Raw genomic sequence first — 20,189 nt, 5'->3', positions numbered from 1 at the left:
GACGGTGGGCTGCCTCTTCCTCATTAACGACCTCCCCATAATGATCGTAAAAACTTGGGGGATGATCATTTTATCAGAAATTGAGAATACTGGTCATTTTTTATAAGTCGAAAGTGGTTGAAGACAACCTAGGCCCTACCCTAAAACTCTTTTCATATCATATCATATATATATATATATATATATATATATATATATATATATATATATATATATATATATATATATATATATATATATATATATATATATATATATATATATATATATATATATATATATATAATAGCTGTTGGGGAGGCGCTTCGCGCCCCCCCCCAAGCCCTCCCGCACGCGTAAGTCGTTACGCGCCATATTAGTTACGCGCCATTGTAGTTGTGTCCCTGTGTCCCACCTGTGAATATAGAAAGATATATAAATATATGTTTTTAACTACGTAAAACTTGCGAATATACAATATTCTTCGATGTCCTATTGTCTGTGCATATAAATAGATTGTCAGGTTTACCGACTCTTGAACGTGCAACATAAAATTGTCCATGGGAAAAACAATCCGTATTCAGACCTATACCTGATTATTCTAATGATTTCCCTTGAGCTTTGTTGATGGTGATTGCTAATCGAACATTCCCTGTGTCCCCGTCGTCATTTATATATCCCCCTGTGCCCCCTGCATCCCCCTTGTAGTTGTGTCCCTGTGTCCCGGTCGTCATTTATATTCCCAGTATCCCGGTCGTCATTTGTGTCCCAGTGTTCCAGTCTGTAATTTCTCTTTCAGCGTCCCGGTCGTCATTTATATTCCCTGTGTCCCGGTCGTCATTTGTGTCCCGGTGTCCCGGTCTGTAATTTATCTTTGAGTGTCCCGGTCGTCATTTATATCTCCCGGTCGTTATTTGTGTCGCAGTGTCCCAGTCTGTAATTTCTCTTTGAGTGTCCCGGTCGTCATTTACATTCCCTGTGTCCCGGTTTTTAGTTTTCTTTTTCTCCTTTATTTTTCAGTTTTTTTCATTTTTTTAGTTTTTTTTCTTTTTCGGATTTTAGTTTTTTAGTTTTTTTATTCGTTTTTAGTTTTTTTTTCTTTTTTGTAGTTTTTAACTTTTTTTATTTTTGTTTAGTTTTTTCTTTTTTAATTTTTAGTTTTTTACCTTTTTTTATTTTTTTTAGTTTTTTTAGTTTTTAAGTTTTTTTAATATTTTTTTTAGTGTTTTTTGTACTTTTTACCTTTTTTTAGTTTTTTTTTCTTCTTTTTTATTAATGCTAAAGCCAAGGTTCGAACCTGGAACCTCTCGGACCTGGAACCTGGAACATAACGCTTTACCAGCTCGGCTACTTCGGCTTGAATACATTCGTTTTTTTAATTGGTATATGATGAAATAATTCAGACGTCATATAATGACGTCACTCGACAGACAGACAGACGGACAGACAACTTGGATTTTCTTAAATACCTTTAATGACGTCATCGTCATAACAAACATGACGACAACTAACTTCATGACGACATGATGACATGACGTCACTCGACAAACATAACACACAGACAACTTATTTTTATATATATAGATGTATCAGAAACATTGAACAAGAAACTCTTTTATTACCTTTATAGTTGTGATGTTCAGTGTTTTTCCATTTTCACCTAAGGTATGAATAGTTTCGTCTAAAACACGCAAAACCAAGGGCAGTGGCTGCAGGAGTTCTTCGCCAAGAGGGGAAGTCGACGCTCGTACAATAATTTTCAGCATTCGAAAAACATTACCTAGGCCAGCTTGAATAAAGAAGCTGATTATACATTTTTTTAAAAAGTATTCAAACATAATCTGGCTAACTTAGGGGCATATGCAGGGAGACCTTAGGTGGGCTTAAAACTACCGACAACCTAGACGTGCTTAACAAGTTTTCTTAAATAACTCATATTTTTGTCTGTTTCAGTAGTTAACTCGTAGCCCATCTAGTTGTACATTTAGGATTTTCGTTTGGGGCACCACCTAAAAGTTACCAGAAGTCGAGAAACTTTTCAGCAAGCAAATATATTACTGTCATAGTCCCCCTTTTAGCTTGTTTAATACTATTCTGCTAAAAAAGGACATAATAACAAGTTCAATTACCCAAACTGAAGAACTCTAATCTTGCTAATCCTTGAATCAGATTAAATAAAAAAAATAAAATTTTTTTAGCTGAAAGTAAGGAGCGACATTAAAACTCAAAACGAACAGAAATTACTTCGTATATTAAAGGGGCTGCTTCCTCCTCAACCCCTCGCTCTTTACGCTAAAGTTTGACTCTTTCTCTTAACTCTGCTTTTTAAAACAGTAGAAAACTTTAGCGTAAAGAGCGGGGCGTTGATGAGGAGGCAGCCCCTGTCATATACGAAGTAATTTCTGTTCGTTTTAAGTTTTAATGTCGCTCCTTACTTTCAGCTAAAAAAAACTTGTTTTTTTTCATTTAATTTCTGGACGTTTTTGAATTAATGCATGTTTTGATCTTGGCTCTCCGCATATAAATAATTAGAAAAAAATTTGCATATTAAACAATTGCAATTAATTGGAAGATTTTGAGAAAAAAGAAGCGAAGGAGGAGGCCTAGTTGCCCTCCAAGTTTTTGATTACTTAAAAAAGCAACTAGAACTTTTCATTTTTTACATACGTTTTCATTGGTAAGAAATATGCCTAACTTACGAATTAACTTACGCAACGAACTTCTATATTCGTATATTTTTATTGCGTATATGAGGGGGTTAAACCCTCGTCGATACCTCGCTCTTTACACTAAAGCTTAGATTGTGTCCCAATTCCTTAAGAATGACCTCTGAATCACAAAGGCCGTAGAATAATATGCAGTATGAGTTTAGTATCTGAACAGTATGAGTTTAGTATCTGAACTTAGTATGAGTTTAGTATCTGAACTAAAAGGAACTAGCTTATGAACCTAATCGGATTACTTTTTGTACTGTATTGTGTTAGATTGCGCAATTAACTTGCGGACTTAATTGTGAGGGATTACTCACTTCATACAAAGTAAGTTATTATTAGTGTATAATTGAATATATTGGTGTTATCGCTGATTAAGAACTGTGATTAAGACTGATTAACAGTTTGTGAATCTGCACCAACGATAGTGCAATCCTTCTCTTCAAGTGTCCCAGAAACTAGTGCTAACGATCACCCCAATTATTATACTGTCTCAATCAAGAAAACCAATGACCAACGCTTTTCAAAAGATCGAATAATGCAAACTAGGAAAGCTGTCTTTCTGATCACCAAGGTAAATTTTGAGCTTGTTTTCAAGCAGGAAGTCAATTGATATTTACTTTACGTCTTCTCAGGCGGCAGACCATGTCCTGTCAAAATCCAAAGAAATAATTCTTGATGGCTCAAAAATTTTAGCCACAAAAAAAGATGTGGAAAAGTTACACAAGTATGTGCTGTATGGTGTTGATACCAGTGTAAAAGTGGAGAAAATACAAACTGAACTAACAGATTCTTCAGGCCTTCTCATCAATCCTTCAACTGCTATAAGGCTAAGTTTAAACAAAGAACGTTTTCTTCACCCTAGCCGCTCAATCCTCATTTCCTGCAAAGCTGAGCTAAGTGGAGAAATATTCTTGAACGGATGTCCCTTTTTTACAAGATTTATAAGCCCAAGCCCCTAGAATGCTCCACTTGTCTGGCCCACGGCCACGGCAAAAAACACATACAAACAGTCCCATCCGTCTTGCCTTAAGTGTGGGAAAACAGGCCACGCAATTAGTGAATGCCCTGAGTCAGACCCATTCTGCAGAAATTGTAACCGTAAGGGACACACAGCCCTCCAAAAACAATCTTGCCCAGCTCACCAAAAGCGAGTTGTAATCCTTAGAACATCTGATGAAATGAACCTACCCTAATCAGTTGCAGCTGCAAGAATCCCTTGGCATCCCACACCCCATCGACCCAGTAGAAGCCAAGCAACGATTTCTGTAGTAGATGCAAAGACAGTATCATTTCCAAAAGTGACAAATAATGTTCATACTCAAGGTTCTAGTCAGTCCCCCGATTCCTTACCTAAGTTTACTTCAACATCCTGCCCTCCAAAAGATTCATCTAAAAGTAGCCAAGAATGGCAAAGGCTTGCAACTTATCTCACAGTCAGTCACTTAATTGAGGTTAGTAATGAAGCTGAGGAAACAAAAAATATCATCAAGAAGAAAGCTATCATTAAACTCCTAGATGATGACATATTAGAAACAGCTATGGCTCAATTATCCTCCATGAAAAAGGACATAGATTCCACATCAAAGCTAGTTAAGCCTGTAGACTCAACTGCAAATCAAATTAATGCAGGCTCTGAAATTGCCACAACCCCAAAGACGGTAGTCGATGCCACTGCCCTAGTCAAAGGCAAGAAATCTAAGAAAAAAACGGCAAACTTTCCATCCCAGTCCAAAATTACCACCAATGATATTTCGTCGGCTGAAGAAGATTTCCAATATTCTAATCAAGGAGATGATGAAACTCAGACCACAATGGATGTTTAAAAGTGTACTGTACAAGATTTTACGTTTCTCACGAATTTATCACTGTGTAATAATGTTGTTTTAAACTATTACGATGACAAAAATAATTTGCCCACCGGCCCCTTACGATGACAAAAATAATTTGCCCACCGGCCCCGATAGCCCTTTAAACCAAATTAACTGTGAATATCTCGACACTTTTGATTTTGTGAAAAATGTGAAACCTAAGCTAATGGAAGAGACCAAACTTAATGTAATTTGCTTTAACATCAGAAGTATACGGTATAAGTGGGCTAATTTTAAAGACTTAATTTTAATTAATAGTTACTGCCCTTTCGACGTAATTGGAATAACGGAAACGTGGCTTTCAGAAAATGATGATAAGAATGAATTTTCCCTCCCTGGATTTCAAGCTATTCATATTGAAAGAAAATTAACCAAGTCCTCTGGCGGCATTTCTCTTTACATCCGGTCAAGTCTGAAATTCACTAGGCTATTAGACTGTGAATCCTTATTCTCGCAAGCTATAAATAATAGATGCATTTATTCAATAATCGTAAACATAAGTGTTGACGAAAATTCTTTATTTTTTCATTATTTTATAAGCCCCCCTCATTTCCGACCCCTTTCTTTTGTAATCTGTTTGATGATTTTTCTAGTTTTATTAATTTACCACAAAAGAAGGCAATAGTTTTTGGGGACTTCAATTGTAATTTACTAAATGTTATTAATAATAATGATTGTGATACCTTCTTTGAAACATTCACCTTAAGTGGTCTCCTTCCCATAATCCTTTTTCCTACTACAGTTGATCCTGTGAGGGCTACAGCTACTGTAATTGACAACATTTTTGTATCCACTTCCCTAGGAAACCACCTGTCCTCCAAAAGAATATTTTCTGACCTGTCAGATAACTTTCCAATCTATCTCTCCCTACCCTCCCTACGAGCTACTCAACCCTTTAGAACTAATACCCCTACGTACAATAGAATATATAATACTGTGAATATGAACAGGTTCACGGATCGTTTGAAATCCTTCGACTGGTCCAAGGCTCAGCCACAAATGGTTTTACACAGGGACTGAGTGAGCTTATCAGTTCAACCTTTCCAGTTCGTAAATCAAACCGAAAAACTACCCATATACAACCCTGGATGTCTAATAGCCTGATAATCTCTTCATACCGAAATAATGACCTATATAAGTTAGCTTGCGTTGTAAAGTTAGCGTTGTCAAACACCTTTGGTCCTTAGTTTTATCGATTATGAGCAAGCTTTCGATTCTGTTGATAGAACAGCGTTAACAAAGGTCTTATCGTTATATGGTATACCAGAAAAATACAGTAAAGTGATTTGCGCTATGTACGAGAATAATACTGCTGCGGTTAAGGTAGGAAATGAGGTTAGCAACTGGTTTTGTATTAAATCAGGAGTTAAGCAGGGTTGTGTTCTATCCCCCTTTATATGGATCATTTTGATGGACTTCGTCTTAAGGAGCACAGGAAAGGCAATTGGAGACCATGGAATCAAATGGGGAGGAAGAACGCTCCTGGACTTAGATTATGCTGATGATCTAAGCATATTAGATGAAAGTGTGAGCAAAATGAATGAATTTTTAGAGGTTTTACGAGTTCAGGGTGCTAAAATAGGCTTGAAAATTAATGTTAAGAAGACTAAGTCACTAAGGTTAGGAATAAGTGAAGATGAACAGGTGACCTTAGGTAACGAAAAGATTGATCAGGTTAGGAGCTTCAGTTACCTTGGTAGTATTATTAGTAAAGATGGTGGGAGCAGTGAAGATGTTAAAAGTAGAATAGCTAAAGCTCAGGGTGTTTTTTCACAGTTAAAAAAAGTTTGGAAGAATAGAAAGATAAGCCTACAAACCAAGATTAGAATATTGGAAGCTACAGTGATGACAGTGGTCAAATATGGCTCTGAAGCATGGACACTCCGAAAAGCAGATGAAAATTTACTAGATGTTTTCCAGAGAAATTGCCTACGGATTGTTCTGGGTACCCGGCTGACTGACCGTATTTCAAACAGTAGGTTGTACGAAAAGTGTGGTTCAATCCCGCTTTCTGGGGCTATAATGAAAGAAAGGTTGAGATGGCTAGGCCACGTTCTACGGATGAAGGATGACAGATTACCGAAGATTGTCCTTTTTGGCCAACCGTCTGGGGCTACACGGAAAGCAGGTCGTCCTTGTCTGGGTTGGGAGGATGTCATAAATAAGGATTTAAAGGAAATGGGAACTTCCTGGGAGGGTGTAAAGAGGGAGGCTTTAAATAGATTAGGTTGGAGGAGGAGCGTGCGTAGCTCTGTTGGCCTCAGGCGGCTTGGTGCTGCAGTGAGTTATTAGTAGTAGTAGTAGTAGTAAGTTAGCTTGCAAAACCAGTAACGTTACTGACCTGACTAATTATAAAAAATGCTAAAACTTATATACCAAACTTGTCCGGGAAGCAAAAAAAATTATTATTAATCAAAAATCTCGCATTACAAAGGGAACTTCAAAAAATTTGGTCCACGATAAATGAAATTCTTTCAAAAAAAAGGAATTCAAGATCTGTACCTCTTAATCTTAAGGACATCAGTGGCAGATTAATTGACCCAAGTTCAGTACCGGATGCTTTTGATAATTATTTCACTAATATTCCAAATGCTAACTCCTGTTCCTTCTCCCAGTCAGTACAACCTAGCAAGAATCCTGGATCCATGTTTTCTCTCCAACTGATCGTAAAGAGGTGCTTCAAGTTATCAAATGTCTCTCTAATAGTAGTACACCTGACTTCTTTTGCATAAGTAATAAGCTTCTTAGCAAAGTATCTTCCTATGTTTGTGAACCCATTGTGCACATAGCAAACCTGTCTTATGATCAATGGAGTCTTCCCAGAAATATTTAAATCAGCAATTGTTATCCCGATTCATAAAAAAGGCGATCCGTCTGAGATAAGTAATTATCGTCCAGTCTCACTTCTCCCAGTTATATCTAAAGTGCTCGAGAGAATTATATTCCGACGTCTTTCTCCCTTTTTATTTGGGATTCATTCTTCAGATTCGTTGATTTCTCCTCATCAATATGGCTTCCGTTCCAAATTTTCAACTGCTCATGCACTAATAGGCGCCACACAGTTTATACGTTCCCAACTTGACCTTAAAAATACTGTATTGGGCTTATTTCCGGATTTTTCTAAGGCCTTTGATATGGTTGATCACAGTGTTTTATTAAGTAAACTCAACAACTCAGGGATTGGTGGAGTTCCTTTCTCATGGTTTGGCTCTTATCTCTCTGGTAGAGTACAGAGTGTGAGTCTAGGTGGGGTGACTTCACATCCTCTACCTGTCCGGAGGGGCGTCCCACAGGGCTCTGTTCTTGGTCCAATACTTTTTCTCCTTTATATTAATGATTTGGTTACGGACCTTAGTCCATCAGTGCACACAGTACTTTTTGCTGACGATAGCAACTTTTTCATCACCGGTCCTAATTTACCATCCGTCGTCGCCTCTACTCAAACCCTTCTGAATAGAGTACAGGAGTGGTGTCTAGTTAACTGCATGACCATTAACATCAAGAAAAGTCAGGTGGTATTATTTCGAACCCCTTACAAAAAAAAATGAAGCTCAGCAAGCACTTGGCCTAAAATATTCTACCAATCTCCTCCCGCAGGTCGAAGTTGCTAAGTTTCTTGGTGTCCACATAGACTCCTCCCTATCATTTGCAACAAATGTGTCCTACATCATAGCCATAATTTTGCGACAGGTAAGTATGATTAATCGTGCGAATTATTTTCTTCTGTATCCTTGTCACCATTTATTACTCTTTTATTTACCCATATATCTCATACTGTGGATCTGTTTGGGGCAACACTTTTCCTTCAGTTACCAATAAATTAAAATCTGCCGAAAACCGTGCCATCAAAGCAGTTTTTCGGCTGCCCCGAGTATATCCCACCCAGGACTTGTACTCCGATTTTGGTATTACTCCTTTTGAACAAATCATCAAAAATTAAATCTATACCTTGCATACTCCGGTCACCATAAAAGTCTTCCTCCTCAATTATTATCTTATTTTAATATTAATAATTCTGAAGGCCTCTGTCACCGTTCATCCAACCGTTCCTTCATTGTCCCTAAGTGTGTCTCTAGTTCCACCCAGCGATCCCCCATTTATAAATCTATACTTCAATGGAATATAATACCCTCCAGTGTCGAGCTATCCACAAGTTTTCACACGCTGTATAACAATGTACTAAAATTTTGATATTATAACTCTCTAAATTCTTATTCAATTTCCTTTAATTACCCATGTTTTTTTTGCTTTATTTTTTCTCTTTTTTTCATTTTCAATTTTTTGTGGTTATGGTCCTCAACAAGCTCGCTTCCAGGATCCTTATTATTATTGGTGTTATATATATTTTTTTTTTTTTATTTGAATGAATTGAATTGAATAAATAGTTGAAATTACTAAAAATACTTTAGCGGAAAGAGTGAGGTATAACGAGGAGATAAACCCCTCATATGCGTAATAATTTTTGTTCGTTTAAAGTTTTAATGCTGCTCCTTACTTTCAGTAGAAACAACTTATCATATTTATTTTTCATTGTTTTTTCAAATAAAGCTAGAAAATCCTGCGCCCCCTTCATTGAAACTCTCTTTTACCATGAGAAGTCTCTCCATGGAAATATCCTCCCATGTAAACCCACCCCCTCAAATCTCCCCCCTAAACCAAAAAAATCCCCCTGAAAACGTCTGTACACTTCCCAGTAACCATTACTATATGTAAACACAGGTCAAAGTTTTCAACTTGCAGCCCCTCCCACGGGGACTGCGGTGGAGTAAGTCGTCCCTAAAGACATAGTTATTAGATTTTCCGACTATGGTGAATAACATGGCTATCTCAGAAGTTTGATCTGGTGACTTTGGGGAAAAAATGAGCGTGGGAGGGGGCCTAGGTGCCCCGAATTTTTTTGGCCACTTAAAAAGAACACTAGAACTTTTAATTTCCGTTAGAATGAGCCCTCTCGCAGGATTCTAGGACCACTCAGTCGATACGATCACCCCTGGGAAAAAAACAAACAAAAAAACAAGAAAACAAATAAACACGCATCCGTGATCTGTCTTCTGGCAAAAAATGCAAAATTCCACATTTTTGCAGATAGGAGCTTGGAACTTCTACAACAAGGTTCTCTGATACGCTGAATCTGATGGTGTGATTTTCGTTAAGATTGTATGACTTTTAGGGGATGTTTCCCCCTATTTTCTAAACTGAGGCAAATTTTCTCAGGCTCGCAACTTTTGATGGGTATAACTGATCTCGATGAAACTTCTTTGATGAAACTTGTATATTTAAAATCAGCATTAAAATGCGATTCTTCTGATGTAACTATTGGTATCAAAATTCCATTTTTTAGTTTCTTTTACTATTGAGCCGGGTCGCTCCTTACTACAGTTCGTTACCACGAACTGTTTGATACGCACGGGTTTCCTTGATAAACCTAAATTTAATTAAATACTTTTTGGCGGTATGCAATATTAGTAGAATCTAACAAAGCCCGAACAAAGTGACTAAAACCTTGTTTCAAACTTGTTTTCAAAAAGAAGCAATCTTCATAATTCCATTTTTTAGAGTTTCTGTTACTATTGAGCCGGGTCGCTCCTTCCTACAGTTCGTTACCACGAACTGTTTGATACGCACGGATTCCCTTGATAAACCTAAATTTAATTAAATACTTTTTGGCGGTATGCAATATTAGTAAAATCTAACAAAGCCCGCACAAAGTGAATAAAACCTTGTTTCAAATTTGTTTGCAAAAAGAAGCAATCTTCATAATTAAAAACTTATTAAAACCAATTACAAGAAAATAACTTTCGTCCCAACCCAAACCAGAACAAACGTTCCCAACCACAAATCCACAGCCTCTTGAGGGGGTGCGCGCGCCCCGCTCCCCCTCACTTGGATCCGCCACTGCTATTGAGCCAAGTTGCTCCTTAGTTACAGTCTGTTACCACAAAGAATACAAATCAAGAGTGAATATACAGTTAGAAAAAAGTTGCAGTTGCGAGCACCAAGAGTTTCAGAAGCTTTATTGGGATGAGGAGATTCGCCTAAAGATCTCTATTTGTCTTGTTAGACAGTTAGCTCCGCAAGGAGGCTAGTCTAGAAGGAACAGAACTGCTCATATTTATTAGCTCTGTCACAAGCTCAGCTAATACAACATCAACAATAAAACGAGGGAACAGAAATTGGATTTGAAATGCTGTACCTTAGTAGTTAAGAAATTTCATATCCAGTTCTTTACATAGCTGCCCTAGATATGTCGAAGAGACAAAGTCTTTGTAAAAAGAGAAGTGTCTGAAGAGGAGAATCACCAACGTTGGCGTCTTGGTAGTAAGGCAGCTGTCCCAACACATTCAACTGTCTGCAATACTATTGTTTAAACCAGACATGCTACTACCTTCATTAAAGCTAATTCCAACCAGCTTGTTCGTGTCTAATCCAAACTATAAGCAGAGTTTAATAATCTACTTTGCAAGACCTAGGCCAGTCAAGTCATTTGTACTGTCAAAACGCAAAAAAACTCTTCTATTCGATGATCGTCATAAAAACAGACGAATAAAAAAAAACTCTGAGTTTAGAATTTGAGGAAAACAGACCAGTTGGAAAATCAGTAGATTTATTTCATAAAGCTACAAAGGAAATAATCTCTCTCTCTCTCTCTCTCTCTCTCTCTCTCTCTCTCTCTCTCTCTCTCTCTCTCTTTCTCTCTCTCTCTCTCTCTCTCTCTCTCTCTCTTCATGTTGGCTAACGTAGTTGACAACGTTTATACGCCTACACCCTATAGAAAACTGATCGCAACGAGCGTTAATGCAATAGGGCTAATCTGTTTCATCCTTAATGTTCAATCTTTACCGGGTGTTTAAAAACGTGAAAAAAGGAAAATGATACATAAAGTTGCGATAAAAATGGCCATTCATCAATAATCCCCTTGATTGGATTAATTTTGCAAGGAACGAGATTAGCCAAATAAGTACTACCCTTGACTTAACAACTGGAACGGTAGGAGTCAAAGCACCATCTTCACCAACTGCACGCAATGCTTAAAAAAATAACAAAGAGATTGTGGACAGTTTTGTTTCACCATTAAAATACCTTACAATATATATTGCACGTTTTTTTTTTAATAATAACATTGATTCTTGTCAAGTCAAATACAAGCAACGAAGCTTACGCAGCTTTCAACCTGATCAAATGTAATCACCATAAATATGAAATAAGACTTGTCAGAGACTCGAGCAAAGGGATGGAATTACCGAAAGAATGACAATTCTTGGCTAAGATAGTGAGAAATATCTTAAAAGTGAAGAATCTAGACCTAGACAGATATAAAAGATCTATAAAAAGAGAAATTTTATTGGAGTGCGTTACTTCCAAAATATTATCGAACTATCAAACAAAAAATCAAGGGGACTGCTGAGAACAAGACATTAAACTCTTAAAAAAAGTTTATTTGGGAATTTTGGGAGCCCAAGCCCCTTGACTCCCCTATAAGTACTTTCATACCGTATTTCACTATGGTATATCACCATATTCACTACCATATTTGAAAGAATTTAAAGAATATAAATCTTTAGTTAAGCTTCTCTACAATAGTATCATACATTTAGATCCACAAATGTTTTTCTTTGATTTTCAGAATAAAATGAATTGAAAAATCTTTTTATGACGATGTTAACAAAAGAGTTAATTTAAAAAAAATATGTACGATGAATGCACCATTAATTCATTTTTAGAAAAAGAGGAGAAAAAACCATAGCTAAATTTATCAGCGAATGATATTATAACAAGCCTTTTTAATATATTCAAAAAAAAGAGGAAGAAAGAGAGAAAGAGAAAGAAAAAAGCAATTTACGTACCTTTTAAATTTCCATTTGTACTTGATCGAACTTGAAGTAGTTGAACTAAAGCAGGAAACGGGATTGTCTGTATATTAGCTAGAACCTCGGGTATTTTCACCAGTTTTTTAATTATCTCTTCAATACGGGCAATTATAGTCCGATCTAAAAAGCAAAAAAAGGTTCTATATTTCTTATCCAGTTCAGGCGTATCTATTTTGAGCATTGAAATACACTTGGTTACAGCGTACTCAACTATATAAGCGTAACTTTAACCAAAAGAAATGGTGGTTTCAAGCAGTAAATTGAACCTCTCATTGGCTTGGGTACAGATTTCACTCTCATTTACACCTCGTTACAATACCAGGGAACAAGCTTATCTTGATGAAGTGAATTTTAGACAACTCAATGGTGAACGGCGAATCCCCCCCCCCCTGTTTTGGAAATGTGTATCCCCCATAACCACATTCAAACAAGAAAAAAAATGTCCTCTTATTTTTCTTGATTTAGCGTTTTTTCCGAAGATAAATAAAGAAAAGTATTTTTTAAACTCTAGGGATGAAATTTCTCCTCCAATTGGCATCCCCAATAAGTGCATAAGCTGAAAAACAGTATCATAATTCTGGGCTCCATATAATAAATGACTTGGGATTCCATAAACGATAAAACTGAAGGTAGCACGAAATAATAATAATGATAGAAAAAAAAACTTATGTAAGAATAAACAGTCCCAGGGAATATTATGACATGGCTCATTTTGTGTACAAAAATCATAATTTTAGCAATAAACACTCACTCTCTTCTTTGCCTGGTTTTTCAGTAAAAAGAAACAACAAAAAACGAAGGTTGACTAGCTATTCGTTATTCAGGAAACGTTTTAAGTTCTAATCATTATAGGAAATTATTTCTCCTCGTCTTACGTTTTAATATCAGGGGACCGAGCTTTGCTGGGTAAAAACTTCACAAAAAGGCAGTGTCCAGCACGCCCTAACTACCGTTCTTGTCCGTTCGTGACTTGGTTCCAAGCAATTCAAAGAAAAAACAAACATAATTTAATAGAAATCAAATTTAAAATAAGAACACTTCTACTTGAATATATTCCTAAAATCCCTTTCAAAATTCAATTTAACTGATCTCTCGAGAAAAATAAAGAAAAAAAGTTCATCCAAATTTCCCCTCCCTACGAGATTTTGAATCCATCTCTGGTGAAGACGGAATACAAATCTTCACTAAATGATCATGCCTGAATTCATATTTCAAGTCTTATTCATAGGTCAGGTTGAACTTAACTTACAAATACCCGTCAGATAAAACAGAAAACAAACCTACAATCGAATTCTTGCTAAGGGAAAAGGAATTGTTGAGAAAATTAAAAACGAAAACTTTTTTTTCTGTTTTTGACCTGTCCAAATGAAGATCCCTTTCGTTTCCGGAATACTTTCTGTTCATTTTAAGTTTTAATATTACTATTTAATTATTTCTTTTGTTAGTTTAATCAATTATGTGATTTATAAATGTGGACTTTGCTAATAGCTTTCAAAACTAGTTGTGATCTTCAAATAAAGCTTTAAAAATCCAATTTAAAACCAATCTGAAGCTAACTTATGTTGCATCCAAATACAAAAGACAAATCAGCTCCGATGGCTGAAAAGGGTGGTATGTTTTACAAAGGATGTGAGAACTGAAATTTTTATCGGGTTTTATACTTTAATTACGAAGCAGTTGTTTCTAAAAGAAAAATATTCACTGGCGAATGGAAGACGCGGCAAGGCAGATTAGGGGGTATCAAACATCCCTATTTCAAATATTTCAGGGAGGGAGACGAGAGAACGGGACTTATTTTAAAGAAAGGAAAATTGATGTTCATGGCTCTTATTTTACAAGGATAGAAGAGCCGATGTCACATGCCGAGAAATTACAAATACCAGCAATAAAAAAATATAGCATGAGACCAAATAGAAAGAAAGGATGATCAAATGTTTTGCTTTTCAGATTTTCGTGATTGACAGGAACAGTTATTGGTAGTTTCTTATTCATTTTTTTTTTATTTTTGTTTTTTCGGGTAAGAAGGAAAGCACCTGGTCTTACTACGAGGTCTATCTGCAAATTTAAATATTTCCAACGGTTAAATCCCATAAAATGTTAGTTCTGCATGAAACACGAAACTTAGTTTTCAATAGAAAAATACTCCAACAGAAAGTTCTAAATATTTGAAAATTGTAGTAATATACTGAGCCTTTTTAACAGTTTTAAATGGTTTCTAAGTTAATTTTCTAAGTTTAAAGAATCGTAACTTTTGAAAAGGAGATTTCCAATACCTCTTCTGGATAAATTTACTTCCCAGAAAACATATAATTTAAAACATAACGTTCAAAAAAATAACACTGACGAGTTTGAAGAAGCATCTCAAAATCAGGGTGAATGATCCTTCCCTTATTGGAAATTAGTATAGCTTAAAATGGTAAGAGATAGAGATTAAAACATTTTTTTTTTTCAATTTGGATATCTTGAAACGAAACAGAAAAATTCCTTCTCAAAATACAAAATTCGTATTCCTCCTAAAAAAATACAAAATTTTAACAAACTTAACATTTATAACACGAAGATTAGTGCCCCTTTTGGCCCTCCTCAAGAACAGCTTCTGGTTCCTAGTAGACCCTAAGAACAAAAACAGATTTCCTCACTATGGAGCAAAAACTAAAACTAGGTGCAACTGTCCTAGTTTTGGAGTTCAACACCTTAGGGATTGTGTCGGGGTTGCAATGAATAGAGGATTATCCCCCCGGTGGCTTAAGATAGATAATATCCACCTCTTCTAGTCTTCATAAAATAATTCCGTGAGAGTTGATGACGAAATCCTGGCATCCTAATTTTGGGGGATTGTTCATATTTTTGATTTCGATAACTTTTACAATTTTCAATGTGAATCATGGGTTGACAATGGCAGGATCTGGATTTAGATCTTGCCATCAGTGCATTTACAAGAAGAGATTGTCCAATCTCAGAGGGCACAATCTGCCCTCTGCAAGGAAAGGAGGCCATTAGATTTGTGCTATTAGGACGTCTAATAGAAGAGCAAGCAGGATTAATCTATATCATGTTAACCGAGATAGGTAGCACCAAAGTCATAAGTCTAAAAGGTCCCAAAAACGAACTTTGAGAGAGGGATATGCTTCCTACATGCTTGTTATCAGAGCGTCTATAAGAAGGGGATTGTAAGATCTGTTCTAACATTTCTATTGAGTTGGAGCTGGTGTTCCCCTTGTGCCTTTTGGGATTCTAGATTTATCCCACCTGTGAGGAAAGAACACAGAAGGTATCTAAATATTCGTCCCCAGGACATCTAACAGAGGCGGCTGTTAGATCTCAACCGAACCTGGTTAGAACTATAAGCTGGTGTCTTTCTTGTACTAAGAACCAATACTACAAAGGCCTGAATTTTTGTAATCACGATGTCCACCAGAATAGGTTGTCAGGTATCAACATAATCTGGTAGAAAGCAAAAGCCTATTTCTACATTGCACGTTTTTATGATCAAGACCTGATCTGCGGTAGATGTAACCGTTTTCGTAACCTTCAGTTTTCGCAGCAAACACATCTCGAAGAAAAGGTAGGAAATTTGGAGCGCTTGCTGCAGTGAATGCTTGATCGAGTACCATCAATCTTGGAAATACTTCTAAGACCAGATGGAGGAATTCCCCTTCGGGATACTGGTTAGCTATACCAACTAGAGTGTTCATTAATGTTGGTAGATATGGCAATATTTCGGCAATTTGTTTTCTATCTTCAAGGTGTTGACATAGGTCATATATTGTTCTGAAATAGAGAGATATTACAATAAAATCCTATGAATTATTCGAAAGATAAAGATATTACAACGAAAATTGTACTGTACTTGACATTCACTTTTGTGTACATTCCTAAATGCAAACAAGTTTCACCTGGCAGGAAGAGGGTTCTAATTACAATGCTATTTTGCACCTCAACCTCAATTATAACCCAATATAATGCTATTTTGGCCTTGTTTGATATGTGACGATTCTGCTTTTTTATTGTTAGGTTTACTGAAATTTTAAAGAGACTACTAAAAAAAAGTTATTGGGAGAATATATCAGTGTCAGAATAGATGATTAAATAAAGTCTAAGTCAGTGCCCCTTAATAGTATGAAGAAGTATCTCAGCCAGTTTCCATCTTTTCACATTTATAATCATTTATAACAACTTATTTACAGTTGGAAATGTTGAAAAGTGGGGAACCTAAAATAGAGTGAGCGATAAATAGGAGCTTACAAAATACTTTTAAAAAACTCAATCGTAGAGAGAATTTAACCACATTTTTGAAAGCAGAAAAAGAAAGTACAGAAAGACATGATTATATTAGTAATATCAAAATAAAAGTAAAATAATCATAACAACGAATAAGGGCACCCTATTTCATTCTTTTGGGACCAGGAAAAAACCCCGAGAAAACTCAACTTTGACCTAAAGAGGAATTTTGAGAAAAAAGGGTTGGGACTACTTCCAACGGTATTTTTGCCATTTATCAAATTTCTTAGCTACGAGGTGTATTTTTAGATTAGAATAATTTTTATTGGTGATTATTATTAACAAAATTATGAATGTTGGGAGTAGACAAATTGGATTTCATTTAAATTAATAAAATGTTTTTTGACAAATACATGAAACTTAAATTTCAGATACGACTTGCAAAAGGTTAAAAAAGCTTAAAAAAGAAGAATTTATACATAAAAATGGTTTTACCTTATTTGCAGAATAAGGAATAAAATTGTTTGAAAGTAAAAGTATGCCTCAGCTCGTTTACACTTTTATCAGAAATTTCTCTAATAATAAAAGAGAGAATATCCCTGAGGTGTCATGCCCACCTTGTATCTGATAATTTGAAAAAAAAACTTCCCGAGCAAAGGATACAAGTCACTTGACATAAACAAAAACGCAAAATAGAGTAATTTTTGTGTTTTTTTTTTTTTGTAATTGGTGTTTGTCAGGCTGACCCCATAGATCAAGCTGTCGTAGAATATTGGGAGGAGGATTATTAAGCAGAATTCCGAAGTTCTAGTGCCCTTTTTATATAACATTAATTTCAAAAACTTTTTCTACAAACAAGTTTTTTAAAGAAAAGTAAAGAACTCCAATAAGCCAAAAATGATCAGAAATGAAGTCAAATACTCTTCCAAGCGTAAAACTACCACAAACTACCATTAATAGATAAATTAAACTCAAAACGAACAGAAATTGCAATAAATGACCGTTTCAAACTCAAAATGAGCAAAAATTAACATGAGTAGGACTAATAACCCCATCCCTTCTCAAGACAGAACATAATTTGTACTTTACTGAAAAAAAATATATGACCTTGGATTGTCAGTTTAACATACATACAGCATTTATTTCTTTCAATTTTATTAATTTTTCATTTATTAAATTAAAAAATGGAAAGATTTGAAATGTCTTTTATTTTCAGTAAAGTGCAAATTATATTCTGGTCTTGAGAAGGGATGGGGGTTTTAAGCCCTACTCATGTTAAATTTTGCTTGTTTTGAGCTGGAATCGGTCAGTAGAGCTCTTTACTTTTCTTTGAAAAACTTGTTTAGTGGAAAAGGTTTTTAAAATTAGTTTTTGTTCGGTTTTTATTGATATAGTCGTTTTCATGGAAGAAATTAATAGTATTTTTTTTTCTATAAGAATCCATAGTTTCACTTGCCATTTGTATGTTGGAGAAATTTATTCAACAATTTTTAATCCTATCACAGATAGTATTGTTTAGTTGAATTTTATACCTTCTGAGTTTGTCCTGAAATAAGACTTAATACCGTTTCCAAAAGATTCTATCTATGCTCTTTGACTACCTGGATACACTTGCACTCTTTTGATTTATTAGAATTGTACGAGCAGAAGCAATAATAGTACTAGCCCGAAAGTTTCAACTAAATACCCCGGGTCGTTTACGATAAATTGCTGATGTTTCTCATTGGCGACCATACACACTGCCTTTTAATTTGATTTTAAAGCAACATTTAGTTTTAAAGCATAATGGGCCACTTGTATAATTGTGGCGAGTTCACATATTGGATATCTCTAGAGACATAGTCGCTGAACCGTTCTACTATGGTGAACAAAACGACTGTCTCAAAATTCTGACTGGATGTGTTTGTAAAATGAATGGGCTTGGGAGGAGGCTACTTGCCCTTTAATCTTTAATCTCTTTTTACTCTTAAAAACCACACCAGAACTTTTAATTTTGGATCGATTAAGCTCCTTTAAAAGTTTCAATCATATTTCTCTGAAAGGCTCACCTGAATGCCCTTTGTCTGTTCGGAAAGTAAAGGTCAAACATGCATACCTTTCATTTTTACCTTTGATGATACCTTTTGGTTTCATTTTTACTTTTTTCACATCCATACCTTTGAGTTTTCTTTTGTTTGGAAAGGTAGAGGACAAATGGATTTAAATTCATACTAGAAAAATGAGAAAGAAACATGCAAGAAAATCAGATGATCTAGAAATGGAGTGAGGAGGTAAAGAACTTGGAAATGTTAAAATTTTACAGGGTTGTTAAGATAGTTTATGGGCAAGAGTTCTACCTTAAGCTGAGTTTGCCAGCTAAATTTCTCACTTATTCAATGCAGCTTAGGTCTAATCGCCTTCCAATTAGAGGAAAATTTAAAAAGGTCGCAAATAATAGAAGTTTTAAAGAAGACAAGCATGCGAGCTTTGTTAAAAATAATTAAAACTTAAGATATTAAAAAAAAAAACTATTCACCAGATACAATATTGTTACTCTAGTTTACTTCAAAATATTCCCTTGGGCTGCAACTCACTTTTCCAAATGGTTCTGCCATTGTGGGAAGCATCATTGGAATTGCTCATTTGAGATGTCTTCTTTGGAATAAAATCTGATCTCTTTCATTGGGTATTTTCAGCTTGGGGAATGCCAAAGGTCACATAAAGCCACGGCAGGAAAGTAGGGAGCCCGAAGAAGCAAAGGTGTGTTGTATTTGGTCATGAAACGTTGTATCAAATGTGAAGCATGGACGGGTGCATTCTCGTGATGGAACAGTTAATTGCCCGCTGTCCATAGGTCCAGCTGTTTGCGTCTTACAGCCTCACAAAGGCGATCCAAAACAACTTGGTATGATTGGTTGTTGATGACTGTGACGTGTAGAGCGTACTCGTGATGAACCGCGTTATTGGAGTCAAAGAACACTGACTTTGACATTACTTCAGACAACAAATTGATTTCAGGGTCGTACCAATAAACCCAGGTTTCATCGCCAGTGATCACTGTATTAAAAAAATTGGATTCACAATTTACAGTGCCTAATATGCCCAGTGCGATAGGAGATGTTTTTACTCGATGGTTCGCAGCTTTGGCACAAACTTTTCTGAGATTCTCCCGAGGCTCAAATCCTCAGTCAAAATGGAATGAAGCTAACCAATATTCAAGGTCACTTCGTTTACAATTTCTCTGATCTTGATCCATTGTTCCTGCCTGCATCATCAGGGAACTTGGTCAATAAAATTCTCATTCTTGGATGTTGAGAGGGTCTGTTAGAACGTGCTTCAGTCACTTTTGATGTGCAGCCATCTTTGAAGTGGTTGTATGACTCCAATATCTGAGTGGTTTCCACTGATTTTTCTCCAAAGGCCTGGTGGATCTTCCAGGTTGTCTCCACTTGGGAATCACAAAGCTTTACACAAAATTCAATGCGGGACCTTTGTTCTCCCTTTTCTGTAATTTTGTCAAAAACGGAATTTGATGGTACATACTTCCATTTCTTCACTCA

At 35.8% G+C, this 20,189-nt stretch overlaps 1 protein-coding gene across 2 annotated transcripts in view; it reads right to left on the bottom strand.

Moving 5' to 3' along the window:
- Window positions 1-1,505: 1,505 nt before the first annotated feature.
- The window catches only part of LOC136035581 (importin-9-like), a 123,034-nt gene continuing 104,350 nt past the window's right edge, over window positions 1,506-20,189 (bottom strand). The window contains exons 17-19 of one of the 2 annotated variants that reach the window (XM_065717454.1): window positions 15,926-16,200; window positions 12,406-12,549; window positions 1,506-1,768 (exon numbers count right to left, since the gene is read on the bottom strand). In XM_065717454.1, coding sequence (XP_065573526.1) covers window positions 1,569-1,768; window positions 12,406-12,549; window positions 15,926-16,200 — 619 coding nt within the window. In that variant the 3' untranslated portion in view covers window positions 1,506-1,568. The remainder of the gene's footprint in view (window positions 1,769-12,405; window positions 12,550-15,925; window positions 16,201-20,189) is intronic. The other variant, XM_065717455.1, reaches the window with a different exon arrangement.

This window comes from Artemia franciscana, chromosome 14 (genome assembly GCF_032884065.1).
Source record: "Artemia franciscana chromosome 14, ASM3288406v1, whole genome shotgun sequence".
In the NCBI taxonomy this organism is placed as follows: domain Eukaryota; kingdom Metazoa; phylum Arthropoda; class Branchiopoda; order Anostraca; family Artemiidae; genus Artemia; species Artemia franciscana.
The sequence above is the reverse complement of the archived record's forward strand: the minus strand, read 5'-3'. Positions and strand labels throughout refer to the sequence as shown.